This window comes from Lipophrys pholis (assembly GCF_963383615.2).
Source record: "Lipophrys pholis genome assembly, chromosome: 20".
NCBI lineage: Eukaryota > Metazoa > Chordata > Actinopteri > Blenniiformes > Blenniidae > Lipophrys > Lipophrys pholis.
In genome coordinates this window covers 1,345,903-1,361,636 of record NC_137648.1, presented here as the reverse complement: position 1 = coordinate 1,361,636, position 15,734 = coordinate 1,345,903, and the positions used below count along the sequence as shown (strand labels likewise).

The 15,734-nt window shown below is 42.6% G+C and overlaps 1 protein-coding gene across 1 annotated transcript in view; it reads right to left on the bottom strand.

The window, feature by feature from the left end:
- Positions 1 to 15,734, bottom strand: part of sh3kbp1 (SH3-domain kinase binding protein 1) — a 42,302-nt gene that overhangs the window by 21,702 nt on the left and 4,866 nt on the right. The window contains exons 2-7 of the mRNA XM_080490042.1: positions 13,822 to 13,979; positions 4,656 to 4,773; positions 2,279 to 2,385; positions 1,331 to 1,472; positions 1,123 to 1,199; positions 78 to 167 (exon numbers count right to left, since the gene is read on the bottom strand). Of these exons, the coding sequence (XP_080346168.1) occupies positions 78 to 167; positions 1,123 to 1,199; positions 1,331 to 1,472; positions 2,279 to 2,385; positions 4,656 to 4,773; positions 13,822 to 13,979 (692 nt within the window). The remainder of the gene's footprint in view (positions 1 to 77; positions 168 to 1,122; positions 1,200 to 1,330; positions 1,473 to 2,278; positions 2,386 to 4,655; positions 4,774 to 13,821; positions 13,980 to 15,734) is intronic.

Here is a 15,734-nt window from a genome sequence, read left to right as displayed (position 1 = left end):
AACCAACCAAAAGGGTTGGAGAGTTTCATCAGCCCTTGGAGGCCCCCTAGTGGCCTGGAGCTCTGTGTGACACTCACCTTGTCAGCCTCGGACTCCACGTCCATGGAGCGAGGGCGGAGCTTAATGGGCTGATCTTTGAAGATGTCCCCGAAGCCGATTCCTCGGACCTGAAGAGACGTTCAAGAACAAACGCTGATTTAAAAAACAAAAGAGGCTCTTGGTTTATTTGTTAGTTCCGTTCAGGAAAGTAAGTATAGAGATAAGAATATGAGCTGTCATGGCTGCAGTTGCACGCTTGTTTCTGCTGCGTTCTAATCTGCTTGTGTCCGTCTGTGTCGCGCAATTTCACACTGTTGCCAAAATATTGTTAAATCCACAACTTCCATTTGTCCCTGATGTGACCTCCAGTAAACAACGAGAGCCTGCAGCTCTGGATGTGTAGCTCGGGTTCATCTCCACTGTCAGGAAGGCCTGGCAGCAGCAAACAAGTGCTGCTGCTGCTGCTGCTGCTGCTGCTGCAGCTGCAGGGTCGACACACTGGAGGAGTCTCTAGGGATGTAAATGAGCTACAGCGGTAGAATATCCCCTTTTCACTTCATGTTTTGTGTTTAAAAATAGAATCATAAGGATGTGTGGTTTTCATTGTTTTGAAGCTTGTGTTTATGTTGAATCTCTCCAGTGTGCAGTTGCATGTGATATAAGTTCAATAAAGTTTGAGTAGAACACAAAAGTATCCTCTCTTCTGGAGTCTAATGATAAGATGGATCCAGATTTACTATGAGTCAGTATGAAAAAGCAAGCGACGCTGCATGCTCATGCAAACAGCTGCAAACAGTTGGAGCATTTTCATAAACGTCCCCCTTGGGAGTCGTTTTCAAAAAGTCCCATTCTCAGTGGCCCCGAGCAACGTTGTCGTGGAAACCGGCACCCAAAACGCTACGGAGGTTCTATTTTTTACTTTAAAACTTTGTGGTGTAATCAGACCCTGAGAATAAGTACTGAAATCAGAAAACGTATTCAAGGTAGAAATAAGAAAAAGGCCTCATTCGAAGTATTGAAGTATTGAAGTATTGTAGTATCGAAGTATTGATACGATTCATGGTGCAGGTGTTGATGATTCACCTTCTTCGGCTGGATTTCAGACCCTGTTTCTGATCGACTGTCTCCTCCGTCACTCTCACTGCCGGGGCTGTCTTTACCTACACACACACACACACACACACACACACACACACACACACACACACACACACACAGGGAATATTGAAGAATTCATTGCAATCAGAATGAAGCTACTCCATTCTTAAGTGGTTTTAAAATGGAGGCTCACTGCTGCGGGCGTGGCGCTCCTCCTGCGAGGTGGGCGTGTCCGAGGTGGGCGTGTCCGACTCCTTCTGGATCGCTCGGGTGAAATTGGAGGGAAACATTCCGGTCTTGCCGTTGAGGAACCCCTCCCACCAGCCCTCCTCCACCTTCACCGATGAACGAGAGCAGCATGCGCGAATCAGATTCACACAAAATAACAGAAAACAATAATTGACATGGATTTGAAGATTTAAAAAAAAGAGGATAAAAGCTGATTTTGGTCACTTTTATTCCTCACATCTACAAAAAACATAGAAACTAATGTCTGTTAGAAATAATAAGAAATTAAAAAAAGTCAAAGAACTGTCTGTGCTCATAAGGAAACAGATAACTTATGGGAAAGTCAGCATCTAATAAAATTATATGAAATGTTTATATCTATATGATGTATTTTCAGTTTAAAATGGCATTTTTTTAATCACAGAATAAAACTGTACCTGAGCTGACCTGTGTGAACTGATTAACACAGAGTTAGTGTGCATCCCACAAATGTCAGTCAATAGGGATTCTAACTAGATAATATTGGAAGCTCTCTGCTGCCATCTAGCAGCCGGAGTCTGAACTACTAGTTTTGAGCTGTAATATGAATATGAAATAAAATGTACAAATGCTAGTATTCTGAAAAAAACAACAAAGTTTATAAAGAAATAAATGTAAGTTAATTCAAGAGCAACTTCTCATCAGTAAAATGATCTAAATACCTGATAATGGAAGAATTGGTTTAAATACTATTATTCCCAATTGTGATTATTATAGAGGAATTGCATCATGCCATCTGATGAAAGAGATATATCTATTATTATACCGTCTCTCTTTGATTTCGTGTCTGCTATAAAGCTGAATGTATTTGTGAGCGGACTATAGATTTAGAGAACGTGACGAAGGTCAAGCAGGAAGTGAGAGAGCGTCTCACCTCTGCGATGACCTCGATGACGTCGCCGATCTTCAACTCCAACTCGTCCTCATGCTGAGGAACGTAGCTGAACGCAGCCTTACACCTCCGCTTACGGATCTGCTCCCCTGTGACACACACACACACACACACACACACACACACACACACACACACACACACACACACACACACACACACACACACACACACACACACACACACACACACACACACACGTTATTAAACCTCCAGGTAGAGTCATATGTTTGACCATCCAGCCAGGTGGAGAGACTAATACTCAATAAGTAATCCAGAAGTTCCCCTCCATAGTCGTTGATAAATAGACGTTTCCTCAAAATGTAATAAATTAAACCGTCTTTACTGCACCAACACAAAACTTTGTAAATCCTGGAAACAATCGTAGTTAACAGAACGACTCTCCTACATATTTCTCACCATTGTTTGAATGGTGACTTACAATAAATATTATGTCAAATTTGTGGGTGATAATTTGACAACAATTAACAATAATAGTCTGAGATTTATTTCGTCCAATATTTGATGTTTGATTTATCATCAGTATTAGCATAATTTATTATTATTATAATTATTGATATTATTGTCATTAATATTATTGCCATTACAAATTTTAATGAGATTTGTTTATTATTTTTTTATTTTGTTCATTTATTTCCTTTTTTTTTATTGATTTTATTATCGTATTTTTGTAAATTTATTTGAATATGATATATATATATACACATTTCTTTTTAGAATGTTTTAGGATATGTATTCATCTATGCCTTTTTATTCATTATTATTGTTATTATAATAATTATTATTGTTACTGTTATTATTATTATAATTATTACTGTTATTATTATAATTATTATTATTATAATTTTTGGGTGGTTCTTGGTTCCTGTTTGTTGAATAATTTGTGACTCCATTTCGTCCTCCTCTTGTACAATAGCTGTATTTCTTACGTCTCTCCTCTGGCCAGCTGACCTTTGACCTCCCTGTTAGTGGACGGTTGACCCGGCGGAGGCCGTGGACACGTCGGTCCAGTCTGGAGGTGTTTGGTGTTGAGGTCGTCATGCTGCTCATCACCTCTGACTCACTCTGAGCCGTGAGGCTGCAGTTCCCTCTCCCACCACAGGGGGGGGCTCTGCTCCTGTTCTTTATGCCAGTAAAAGAGCCCAGAGCAGAAACCTCTACCAGAGAGAGGCATTGTGGGCCATTTGCACCTCTTTATGGTCATTTCACTGCTCTTTCTAGTCCTTTTATGCCTTTTAATGTCTCCTTCTCGCTGCTTTGAACCATTTTTATGCTTGTTTAATGTCATCTGGAGATATTTGGGATCCCTGCAGTCCTTGCATAAACACCTTCATGGTCATTTTGCAACCTTAACCGGAGGTTTTGTGGTCTAGCTTTTTCCCTCGTGCTAATTCTACATCTCCTGGTACTTTCACCTTACTTTTTGTTTGTTTATCTTTTTTTTTAATATGCTCCTAGGTTTTGATTTCTCCATCCTTGAATTGATTTTAACCGAGCCGTTTGGCATCACTTTGTGTTCACATGACTGCACGCTTATAATCCTTTTTCATGCTTTAAGGTCATTCAACATTTGACATTTATTCATTTTGTCTTTATTTTTGAAGCTTTTTAAGGGAATCTCATGTCTGTAAATTACGGTTTTGTCCCTCTATAGTCATTTTAACATTCCTTGTGGCAATTGTGCCTTTTTTAGGGTAGTTGTGTGTGTTTCTTGTTATTTTGTCACTGTGTGTGATGGTAGTAGATTTGTATGTCAGTCTATCCTATCATAAAGAATTTCTTTGCAGACATTTTGTCTCTCTTCTAAGCCATTTTACATCTTTGTATTGTTTTAATTGACCAGTTTGCCTCCTGATCGGGTTTGTCTTTGTCTCTAATTCTGCATCGTGTGTGGTAATGTATAGGGTCGTTTGTCGTGACTCTTTGCCCCTTTGTGTGATTGTTTTCAGCGGTTTATCGTTTCTATAAATGTGTTCAGGTTGTGCGACTGTTCTGCGACTCTTCATTGTCATTTGGAATCTCTCGGTCGTAGAGTTCCGTGTTTGCTTTGCAGGCATTTTGCGTCTCTGTGAAATCATTAACCCTTTTTTTTCATTTTGCTTCTATTTGTCAGAGTCCTGTATGTCTCTGGCGTCATTATACGACTCTTAAGTATGGTCCTGCAGATATTTTCCAAATCCGTTTTGCAGCGCGTGGTGGTGAAGGTGTGCGACGGCCTGAGCGTGTGCGCAGCGTGTCGTCTGGTGAACAAACCTTGACCTAAATCCCCACACACACTAAGAGGATCTGTGTCTGAGCCCGACTACCTGCAGCCACATCCTCCACACATGACTCCCACCTTTCCGGCCCGGTCGCACGCTGGGGTCGGACACGGGGCTGGCCCGGCCGTTGGACAGGTCGGACCGCATCACGCTCGCCTGTCCTCCTCCATCGCGCTTCCCCTCCTTCTTTATCTCCTGCGGAGAGGCGGAGGACGTCGTCAGTGAGACGGGAGGTGAGGAAAGACCTGGGAGGACTTGGAAAATAAAAGCAACGCTCCAGTTTGGAACAAAAGAACTTTCTCTGAAGAGTTGGATTATGAAATACTTTTCAGCTGGGATGATTAGTAGAAAACACAAAGATGCAGCTCATGATGTCTGAAACTGAAGATTTATAGTGAAACACATCATCTCAAACCTAAAAGGAACAAGAATGAGGCCGTTTCCTATCAAATCTCCACTAAAAATTCCATTAATAAGACGGCATTGCTCCGTTTTGCTGCCAAAACAGTAAAATTTGTATAAATATTCGGGTTTAAACATGATCTGTGAACTATAATTGTAAAGTTAAAGCGACTAGTTTATGATTAAATGAGGAATGCATATTAGAATGACTTTTTACAACAAAGAAAAACAAAAAAAAAGAAAGAAAATAGTTTATATAAGACGTTTCAAGTGAAAATACATTGTTCTTGTGTTTTCATTTAAGAAGTTTCATGTATCCACGGCAACGTTTAGAAAGCCAAGTCCGTTACTACGGCAACAGCAGTAACACTGCAAACGGTGTAGTTACCATGCCAGGCCACGGGTTGGCGCTGTTGTTTGCTTCTGTAATGAAACCACAGCCTGTGATTATTTTTCTTAATTTTTTACAATAATATTAATAAAAAATAACGACAATCTCTCAATTCAATGAAGCTCGTACGACTGGATGAATGTGACGGACAAAGTTCTGCTGAATCAGACGTGTGAGCTGCAGCTGTGGAGCAGGTGACCTCCGGTGACCCCGAGCGTTCACCTGCAGGAGCCGCCGCCGCCGCTCACACTAACACAAACGGGCGTTTTCCCTCTGCGTTCACCAGGAATCGCACGGCGGGATCACCGGGAACGCTGACGTCCCGCCGCCACATCCGTCCTGACAGCGTTTCGTAAGCTCTGGCCTGTGGCGAGGCAGTGAAGCAGACGGACCGGCCGCGTTGACTCAGAGCGAGCCGCCGCACGCACACGCGCACACACACACACGCACACGCACACGCACACGCACACGCACGCACACGCACACGCACACGCACACGCACACGCACACGCACACGCACACACGCCGGCCTGGTGTCGCCTGGTGTAGCGCGAACGCCTTAATGAGCCCCGGATCCAAAAATACCAGAGAGGAGACGTTTCCTCGACAACAACTGCAGCTCATTCAAGAGACCCTCCACAACAAAACAACAAACAAACAAACAAACAAACCAGATTCAGTCCATTTTAGCAGAAGAGACACACGTCTTAGGTTCACACGGTGGTGATCTGTCCACCAGCATCAGTGGATTCCTCCAAGATCCGGCCTTCATACACTCTTATATAAATCAGACTATGAATGAAACATGAGAACACCCGGCTGTTCAGAGCCAAACGTTATGTTGAGGAATAAAATGGGAACGTTTGGTTTCAGTACCAGCTGCTGAGAGGGAGAGTTTAAGAAAAACACACTGGAAAAAACCGCCTAGTTTGACGAAACACCTTTAGAAGGTAATTCCTTCAAGAATCTCCGGATTTTCTAGCTACAAATGACACCAAATCATTGATTAATGAACTAAGAAAGACTTTTAAGAGGCGTGGAATTACAGTAGACGTGCAAAATGGCCACAAATCAACAACAAAATTGCACAAATTTAACTTGTACAGATGCATAATATCCATAATGACCAACAAATTGCCTTGAAGCTGCATTAAATAGACAGATTAGCAGAGACAGCCACAAAAAGACAAGAAAACTAACATAAATAGATATAAGATTAGCATAAAATGTTAGAGAAACAACTAAATGACACTAAAGCAGCCATTAAATGACGATAGAAAGGTACAAAATTAACAAAAATATAACCAAAAACAAACCACAAAAACCATACCATCACTATGAGGCAGCAACACATCACTACAGACAATAACGTCACACAAACTGAACATAAATAGATAGAAAAATGCCCTCAGACAAGAAATTACTCAAAATATTCACAAAAGCAACATAGAGGTGTCAAATCAGATCAATAATATGCTAAATGAAACAGCCGTAAAATGGTTGTAGAATGATCATGAACGACACAGATTGGACAAAAATAGATTAATTAAGGGCCGGAGGGTCGGCGGGTCGGAGGGTCGGAGGGTCGGAGGGCCGGAGGGTCGGCGGGTCGGAGGGTCGGAGGGTCGGCGGGTCGGAGGGTCGGAGGGTCGGAGGGTCGGCGGGTCGGCGGGTCGGAGGGTCGGAGGGTCGGCGGGCCCAGGAACCTGCATTTTTTTTTAAAAACCCGAGCACATTTAAAGTACCGGGAGCCGTTGGAGTCTGGTCGTCACATGACGTTGCATAACTGCGGGTCGAACCCCCGCGCATCCGCTAAGTGGTCTAATGCAGCGTTAACGGCGGACACATCGATCCTGCAGGACGCACGGCGTGTGCGCACACACACACACACACACACACACACACACACACACACACACACACACACACACACACACACACACACACACACACACACACACACACACACACTAAGCCACGGCGGCCATCCGGCTGCCTGCAGCCTGGAAGAGGCTCCTCGGCCTCACCAGAAATAAAACATGAATTCTTCAGGGATGAAAATGTAAAACATTTTCATCGCTGCCTGAATAATGAACACGTGCACCGCCTCTCCTCCGGAGGGGATCCAGAGAGGAAAACTCCGCTGGAAACACCTGTATTATGTCTCTTCTGTCCCAAACGATTGGTGGAGAAGCCTCGACAGTAAGCACAGGACATGTTTTGTCCCCCACCAGGCGACCTCTGACCTTTCCCCGGGCGCAGATAAAGCCGAACAATGCCGAGAAGCAGCCTCTGTGGAGGAGGAGTCCTGCAAACAATCCCTCATGCAGCACAGACAAACCCAGAATGAGGAAACAGTGTGGCTGCATTGAGAAATACAATATTTCCCCCTCCGTTTCTTTGCACAACTCCACTTCCACCGCTCACACTGCAGAGAGCAGAGATCACAAACGGCCTCCGAGCTGACATCTTACACAGAACACACAACGCAAAGGCAAATGTTTACTATCTAATACATCTAATCTGACATATTTCAGGCCTTTCTATGATTTCTTCCTCATAACTTTAGCCCTGCGTCGTGAAATCAAAAATAAAATCTTTCAAAATATGCGTGTCAAATACACAACCTGGTAGATTCATTATAACGTGTAAAACCTGTTTTGGTGAAAGTAGTTCTAGCCTCTGACACGGTTTTGAATTATTGAACTGTATTTTAAACCTTTTTGCACAAAAATAAAGAGAAAAGCTTTGAGAGCTTCATCAGGAAACGAAAACACACAAATGATTTATAACAAACTTTTCAAATATACTGTCGTGTTTTTAGATGCAAAGGTACTACACAAGTTTCCAAATCATAAGGATGTTAAAACGTACTGCTTTTATATGCAAATGTTTCAATAATTAATAGGGAATCATTGGAAACACTTTATTTTTTTTAGCTGAAAATATCAATTCACTGCTCAGGACTGGTTCTTATGCTTCAGATATAACGTAGTGACTCTTCGCCCTGTTCACACGACAACACCTTCACCTGAAAATGGAAGTAATACATTACATTACATTGTGTTACTGAATACACAACTTTTTGAAAACATGTGCCAAGGTGGAAAAAAACACTCCCGACTCCAACTCAACATGACAAGTACAGCTTTTTGGAACCACTCGGACTGCGTCTCCATGGAAACAGGGAAAACGCAACATGTGCGTCTGGTTTCCTTACAAAAACAACCAACGGCGGCCATCTTGTTTCTGCTGTTTCCGTTTAGTTTTCAAAACGTTACCGTGTGAACGTGAAACTTTTCTGAAACTTTCACTCGAAGCGCTGTCGTGAAAACTTAAGAGTCAGAGGTTTTCTTATGGGAATAAGATTAAAAGAAAAAATGTATGAGAGTAAAGTTGGGTTTTACTGTGAATGTGAAACGGAATATTTCGCTCTTAAACCGAGTACCTAAAAACTGTGGAGACATTCTTCTTACTCTGTCAAATTTAATAATAATGGAGGGTTTTTCTCTGTTGCACTGGAGCAGGATTCTGTCATACAGTGACATCTAGTGGTCCAAGATGGTATTTAATGTATACTTTCTATTTATAAAAGTTGCAGCCAAACAACAACAACAAAAAAGTTTGACTTAAAGTCCAGAAAATACGGTACCAGGATGGAATTATGTGACGAAACAGAGAAAAAAAGTTGAAAAAAGGGTAAAAAAAAAGAGAAAATAGAAAAAAAAAGAAGGAAAAAAAGAAGGAAAAAGAAAAAAAGGAACAAAATAAACTGAATATAGCCAAAAGGGGAGAGTAAAGAAGCAGAGTGAATATTGGAGAATAATAAGAGTTAAAAAGGTAAAACTGATGCAAAAATGGAATCGAGGTGAAGGAGCGTCGTTCAGCAGGAATAAAGGAATACCTTTAATATTTCAAGACAAGTAGAAACACCTAGTGTGAGCACGTTCATTGTGACCGTCGCGGTACATTGATTCCCTCGTCCTGAACCTCCGGCGCCGATCCTCCCGTCGGCCCACAGAGACCCCTGACTCCAAGCATTTCCCGCCATGTGACTCCGACCCGCGACGGGTTCTGCCGGTCGACTGAGCACAGAGGTCACACGGCTGCTGCCGGAGCGTCCAATAAACAGGATATCCTCGAGTCTGTTCACCAGGAAATCTCCCCGTCCCGCGCGCCTCGGCTGCTCGCCGGGACGATAGCGGGCAGTCGTCGGCGTATTAATCGATTGGTTAAAAAAAAAAGAAAAGAAGCTGCGTCACTACGGAACTACTTTGAGAAGATCTTATAAGAGGAACTTGTGTTTAGAAAAGGTGTGAACAGATCAGGAGGATTTGGAGCTGGGCGCTTTTAGTCAAATGCAAAACCACAACGTGGGCAGCTGGTGGTGGTGGTGGGGGGGGGGGGGGGGGGGGGCGACTTCCTGTTACTTCTTTAACCTGCATATCCACACACACACTCAATGGCATTGCAGAGCTTAATGTCACTGATTCCCATAACTGCAGTCTTGTGACAGAGCAGTCTGGTATTACTGCATTACTCACAGCCTTCCTCTGTGTCACACACACACACACACACACACACACACACACACACACACACACACACACACACACACACACACACACACACACACACACACACACACACACACACACACACACACACACACACACACACACACGCACACACGCACGCACACACACACACACACACACACACAGGGTGAAGCCAGCGACCTGACGGTGCTTCCCCTGCTTCCCCTGCTTCAGCCCAGAGTGTCTGTTTGCTCTCAGCTCTACTTCTTCTGCTTCTCCCTTCACGAGCCTGTGAACCAGATACTTCCTCCTCCTTCTTATCACGGTAAACTCGGCTCGCCCCGACCGCCAATAAAACTCCCCACATCAATCTGCTGGAGCTGCAGCTCAGAAGCTTCAGTCAAAAGTTTCTCTTTTCGAGATAAGGCAGCGTACCATCTTTATCTATCGATGTAGTTCCAACCACTGCCGAGGTACACACTGAAGGGCATGACGGGCAGAAAAACATGGAAACAGATGGGGCTTTCAGTTAGCGTGCAATTACTAACAATAACACCTATTTGAGTATTTTGTATGCTTAATGTGCAGCCTAATTTCATCTCGAGTGGGGCGGAAGGGTAAAATAGTGCCTTAAGAACCTTTAAATTTAAAGTTTGTCTTCGTTGTGGTGCAGAGTATACTGATGAGAATCTCTCTATGTTCACTAAACCAAACCATTTCTACAGAAAATGACTAAAATCTCAACAAAAAGCCAATTTTAATGATTAGGCCCGGAGTTCTTATGTTCAACTCACTTTTATCTGCAGGGAACTTTGTGTGCTTGTGATGAGGAGTCGGATGTATTGATGGAGGAAGTTATAGAAAAGGCCAAAGCATTACAGCAAATACTAGAAAGAAAATGCATGTATCTTATCAATTGCAGAAACAGAAGTGGTGGTTGAGCAGCGGAGGAAATGATTCTCGCCACATTGAACAGGTTCAGTTTGTTTGTACTCTCTGTTCAAACAGAAGCAAAGCGTTGGTAGAGCAGCCCCCTGTTTCACATGCAGCAGCTCTTTTTCTTCAGTTTTAATGATTCGGGTCTCCTGATCCTGATTTCTCCCTCGGTCTAAAACGAGTTATATTTACATATATGATGAAATGCCTTTTTATTCTGATGAATCAACTTTGCAGAAGATTCTTCCATCAGCATGCTGGCATGTGCTTGTAATTTGACACCGGCCTCCTTGTAATAAATCTATGGGGAGCTTTGATTCACACAACGTTTCAGGTTTATTCTAATGAGACAGTGAAAATGCCTCGTCTTGGCGTTTTCATTTCAGAAAAGCTCGGCGTCGACGCGGTAACGTTTTAAAACGGCGTCCATTTCTACAGAAATGACAGGAACGCTGAAAACGATGTCGTGAGCATGTCGGTCCAAGAGTTACCGCTGTTGAAACCACACACACACACACACACACACACACACACACACACACACACACACACACACACACACACACACACACACACACACACACACACACACACACACACACACACACACACACACACACACACACACACACACACACACACTCACTCACGCAGCAGAGAACAACACGCTATTAACATGAACAATGGGAGAACACGGACATTCTAGTGCACCAAGTTGGATTGGTAGTACGGTGACTGTCAAAATAAAAGCACCAAGTCCAGGAGAATCCGGCCTGGGAGTCATGACACGACGGAGGAAACTTTGTTCTAATTATTTACCTACTGAGCATGTGCAGGAGGATTATTTACTAGGGCTGTGCTGCACATGTGCAGTAGCAGCGCTTCAGAAAAAGTTACATTTTCACACGTTTCCATGGAGACGGAGTCAGAGCGTCTTCAGAAAGTCCCGTTTTCAGAGCCCCCGAGCACCGTTGTCATGGAAACAGACCCCTAAAACACAATGAGATTAAATTGTCTGTTTTCATTTGATGCACCAGTGCATTCAGCTTGTCCATGTCCGTGTACATGAGGTATTTTTGGTAGTTTGTTGGCGTTTCCATTGAATTCCCAACTTGGAATCTTGTGATCAACTGGAATACTACCATCTGGTTTGTACCACAATATTCTGAATAACAAGTTTTGGGAAAACTTCCGTTAATGATAATAATGATATTTAGAACATATTTTCCTTGTCAATTCTTCTCATATAAACTCTTATTCTTTGTATTATATTCAGAAACTGTACCAAAACTGTACGTATTGTTTTCTTTGCCAGACTGAAACCCACAGGAGTTTTGATCTTGGAGGAAGTCATGAGGCGGCAGCCTCTCGGTTCTACGCACAGTTTTTCAGATCCTTCGCAGCGTTGTGGAGGATTAACTACCGACCCGATTTAGAGTCTGTGAGGACACACTCAGCCTTCTGCAAACAGACGCCGGAGCACAGCCGAGGCAGACATCAAGCAATCTGAAATACCTGCTGGTGAAAGAGACATCTGAGTGTCACGGAACAGTGAGCTCCGAATCTGTATGTGGTGAAGTGTAACGACACACAGACTGAAACCAAACTCCCCAGTTCAGGTCCGGTCGGGGGCCTTTCTGTGTGGCGTTTGCATGTTGTCCAATAATGTACATTTGTTAGAGAATGATCGATGCACGGCGTGCATGTATCATTACCTCCTGATGTGTAATTATCCAAACTCATTTCTTTATACTAATTTAAGATCAAATATGTTGTTGTAGTATCATACATGAGGTTTTCGCCCCCGTTTCCACGGTGACGGAGTTGGGAGTATTTTCAAAAAGTTGCGTTTTCAGTGACTCCGAAGAGGCCGAAGATAAAAATCAATGTCGCTTTGTGTATTCACACTCCACAACAACAGGGGGCGATAAAGCCCCAGAACGCGAGTTGACTGGAGACTTTTCATAAAGTTGGTTTACATGTGCATGAAAATAATAAAACGTTGAAGACAAGCAAGGACACAAAAAATCTTAATTTTATTTAATATTTCTTGCATGAAGTTAAGAGTTTTAACTAAAATGCAGGTAACTGATCATCCTCATTTTCTTGTCATTTATTGCTAATCTTGCTTTTTAGTGTTATACTGCAATATTGTATTAGACTATCTCTGCTTCAAATTGCACCATATTCTTTAAAACAAACTATTTATTTTATATAATGTAAAAAATGAAAAGCAATATGTGTATGTATACGTGTTAATGTGTTCTCCAGACTAGAACTCAGTGTTTTGTTGTAGAGCAGATTATGTAACTTATATTAAGGAGTAACTTACATATAAAAATATACTTGTAGATACCATCTGAGATCACTAGATGTCACTGCATGACAACAGAATGCTGCTACGGTACCACAGAAAAACCTCCAGTATCACCATAATTCTCTGAAACTGCACAAACAAACCTGCACAGCAGAATTTAAAGTAAAAATTACACAAAAGTAAGAAACTCTTGAAAAGTATGTTGGGCAAGAACATGAATTTAGATTTGTTTGACCAATTAAAAAATGAAAAAACACTAAATTGGCACTTCTGAAATGTGGCTTTTGTTGTTTAAACTGGTGATTCACAGAATAATCTCAACAGATTATTTGAAAATTTGTTTGTATGATTGTGAAATACAGCAAATGGTGGAAAACTATATGAGGAACGACTTCTAGTCCAGAAAATACGGTACCCTGCTGCCACTGCTTTTTGTGAAATACGTGTTGATGATAAAAAAAAAAAAACGCATGTTTAAGGGAACGATGCAGATTTCTGTTCATTTGACCTTCGTCTGACGACTCGTCTGACGACTCGTCAGACGACTCGTCTCTCTCCCATGACGACTGAAATAGCAGCAGCAGCCACAAAACCACAAGCGCACGTTCAGGAAGACAGCATAGCAGCGCGACAGCAGCAGGCGGCGCGCCGTTACTCACCCTGACAAAGTTATCGGGGAACAGCCCCCGGCGGCCCCCCAGCTCGCCCTCCCACCATCCTCCGTCGTCCCGCCGTATGTTCACGATGACGTCCCCCACCGTCAGGCTCAACTCATCGTCCTGCTGAGCCTCATAGTCGAACTCCACCACGGCCTCCACTGCGAGCACAGAGAGGTCAAAAGGTCAAACGCACAGCCAGCCGCACCACGGGGCAGGATTTATCGTTCCACTGCGACAGAATGAGGAAGACGCCCGGCGTTCTCACACTCCTGTTGAGTTTACTCGTAAACAAACCCTCCTTGTCTCCTCGTCTCCTCGTCTCCTTGTCTCCTTGTCTCCTCCCTGCGCTGTGCCGGCTCCTCCACCAGCAAACTCTTTGTTTGGACCTCCTCAAATATTTATCCTGGAGCAGGTTTCTCAGCTTGGAACATAATCCCGCACAAAGCTGACAAATTATGTAAATATTTGTTGCACGTGCAGGAGAAGAGCATAAAATAGATTTATGGTTCATGCAGTGAAGGATGAGAATATAAACGTGAGCCCAGGAGGTTTTACTTCTTATCTGATCAGGTATGCATGAGTATATATCGGAGAGGAGTTTTGAAAATTCTCCGGGGGAAGACGCAACTTTTCCCAACACTGCTACTGCTCATGAGCACCACGACTGTAGTAACTAGTAGTTCTGCACATGCTCAGTAGAGACAATCAGAACGAAGTTTCCTCCAGAGTGTCACGACCCCCGGTCCATGTTCTCCTTGCACTTTTATTTTGACAGTCACCGTAATAACAATCCAACTGGGTCGTCTGTCCACTAGAACGTCCGTGTTCTACCGTTGTTAATGTTTATAATCTACTGTTCATGCGTGTGTGTGTGTGTGGTTTCAATACAAAACAAAACAACAGCGCCAACTCCTGGACTGGCATGGTAATGACATCGTTTTCAAAACTTGGCTGTGTAAACACCAAACTTTCTGGAAATGCAGTATTTTGACTTGAAACCTTGTTGTTTAAACAGAGTCTGAGAATAAAAAGTGAGGCAGGATATTTTTTAATGGCACCAAACTGAACTACAACTTCTCTGTAAATCCTTGAAGCCAGTATTGTGAAGCGCTCCCTTCTCTGCAGAATCCTCGCAGTGATTTTACTGTTGTGGTCGTCGGCTGTCCAAGTGGCTTCTGAGCTAAAGCGAGTGTGACAGCGGTGCGGGGTTACGCCGGGAAACACTGATTTGCATCATTTTGAGGAAGAGCTCTCAATTCAGACCAAAAGTAAAGACACAGATCGGCTTTCTACGAATCACAGATGTGAAACTAAGAAGGTCTGACAGAAGAAACTCATAAATTCCGTCAATTTGGAGTCACTAATCAACTCGACAAGCATGTCTGTGCAGGAGAGCCCGGACCGTACCAATATTAATAAAGAGCAGGGGTCTCAAATGAGAGGGGGAGCTGCTAATGAGGGGGGCACACCAGTGTGTACAGAAAATACACTCATATTTTCTAAATGCGCTTTAGTCTTTCAAATGAAGAACAACACAAAACTTCAAGTGGATAAAAAAAGTATATTTCTGACATAATAGATTAGCCCAAATATTCATCTATGTCACGGCTGATTGGACACACCCTGAAGATCTGACTTCTGTAATCCCATCTGACAGAATAAATCTCTCTCCGTCACTAAAAATAAACTGTTAAAAGAATCAAATGTTCAGTTAATACACCTTCAGGCCACATTAAATAACCAGGAGGAAATACAGCAGGTTTAAATAAAATTAAATAATAATAATAATAATAATAATAATAATAATAATAATAATAATAATAATAATAATAATAATAATAATAAAAAAGTTCTGCTCAGTACTTCCAATAACTTTGGAATCTTGGTGATATTTGCGCTGAAAAAAATATTAA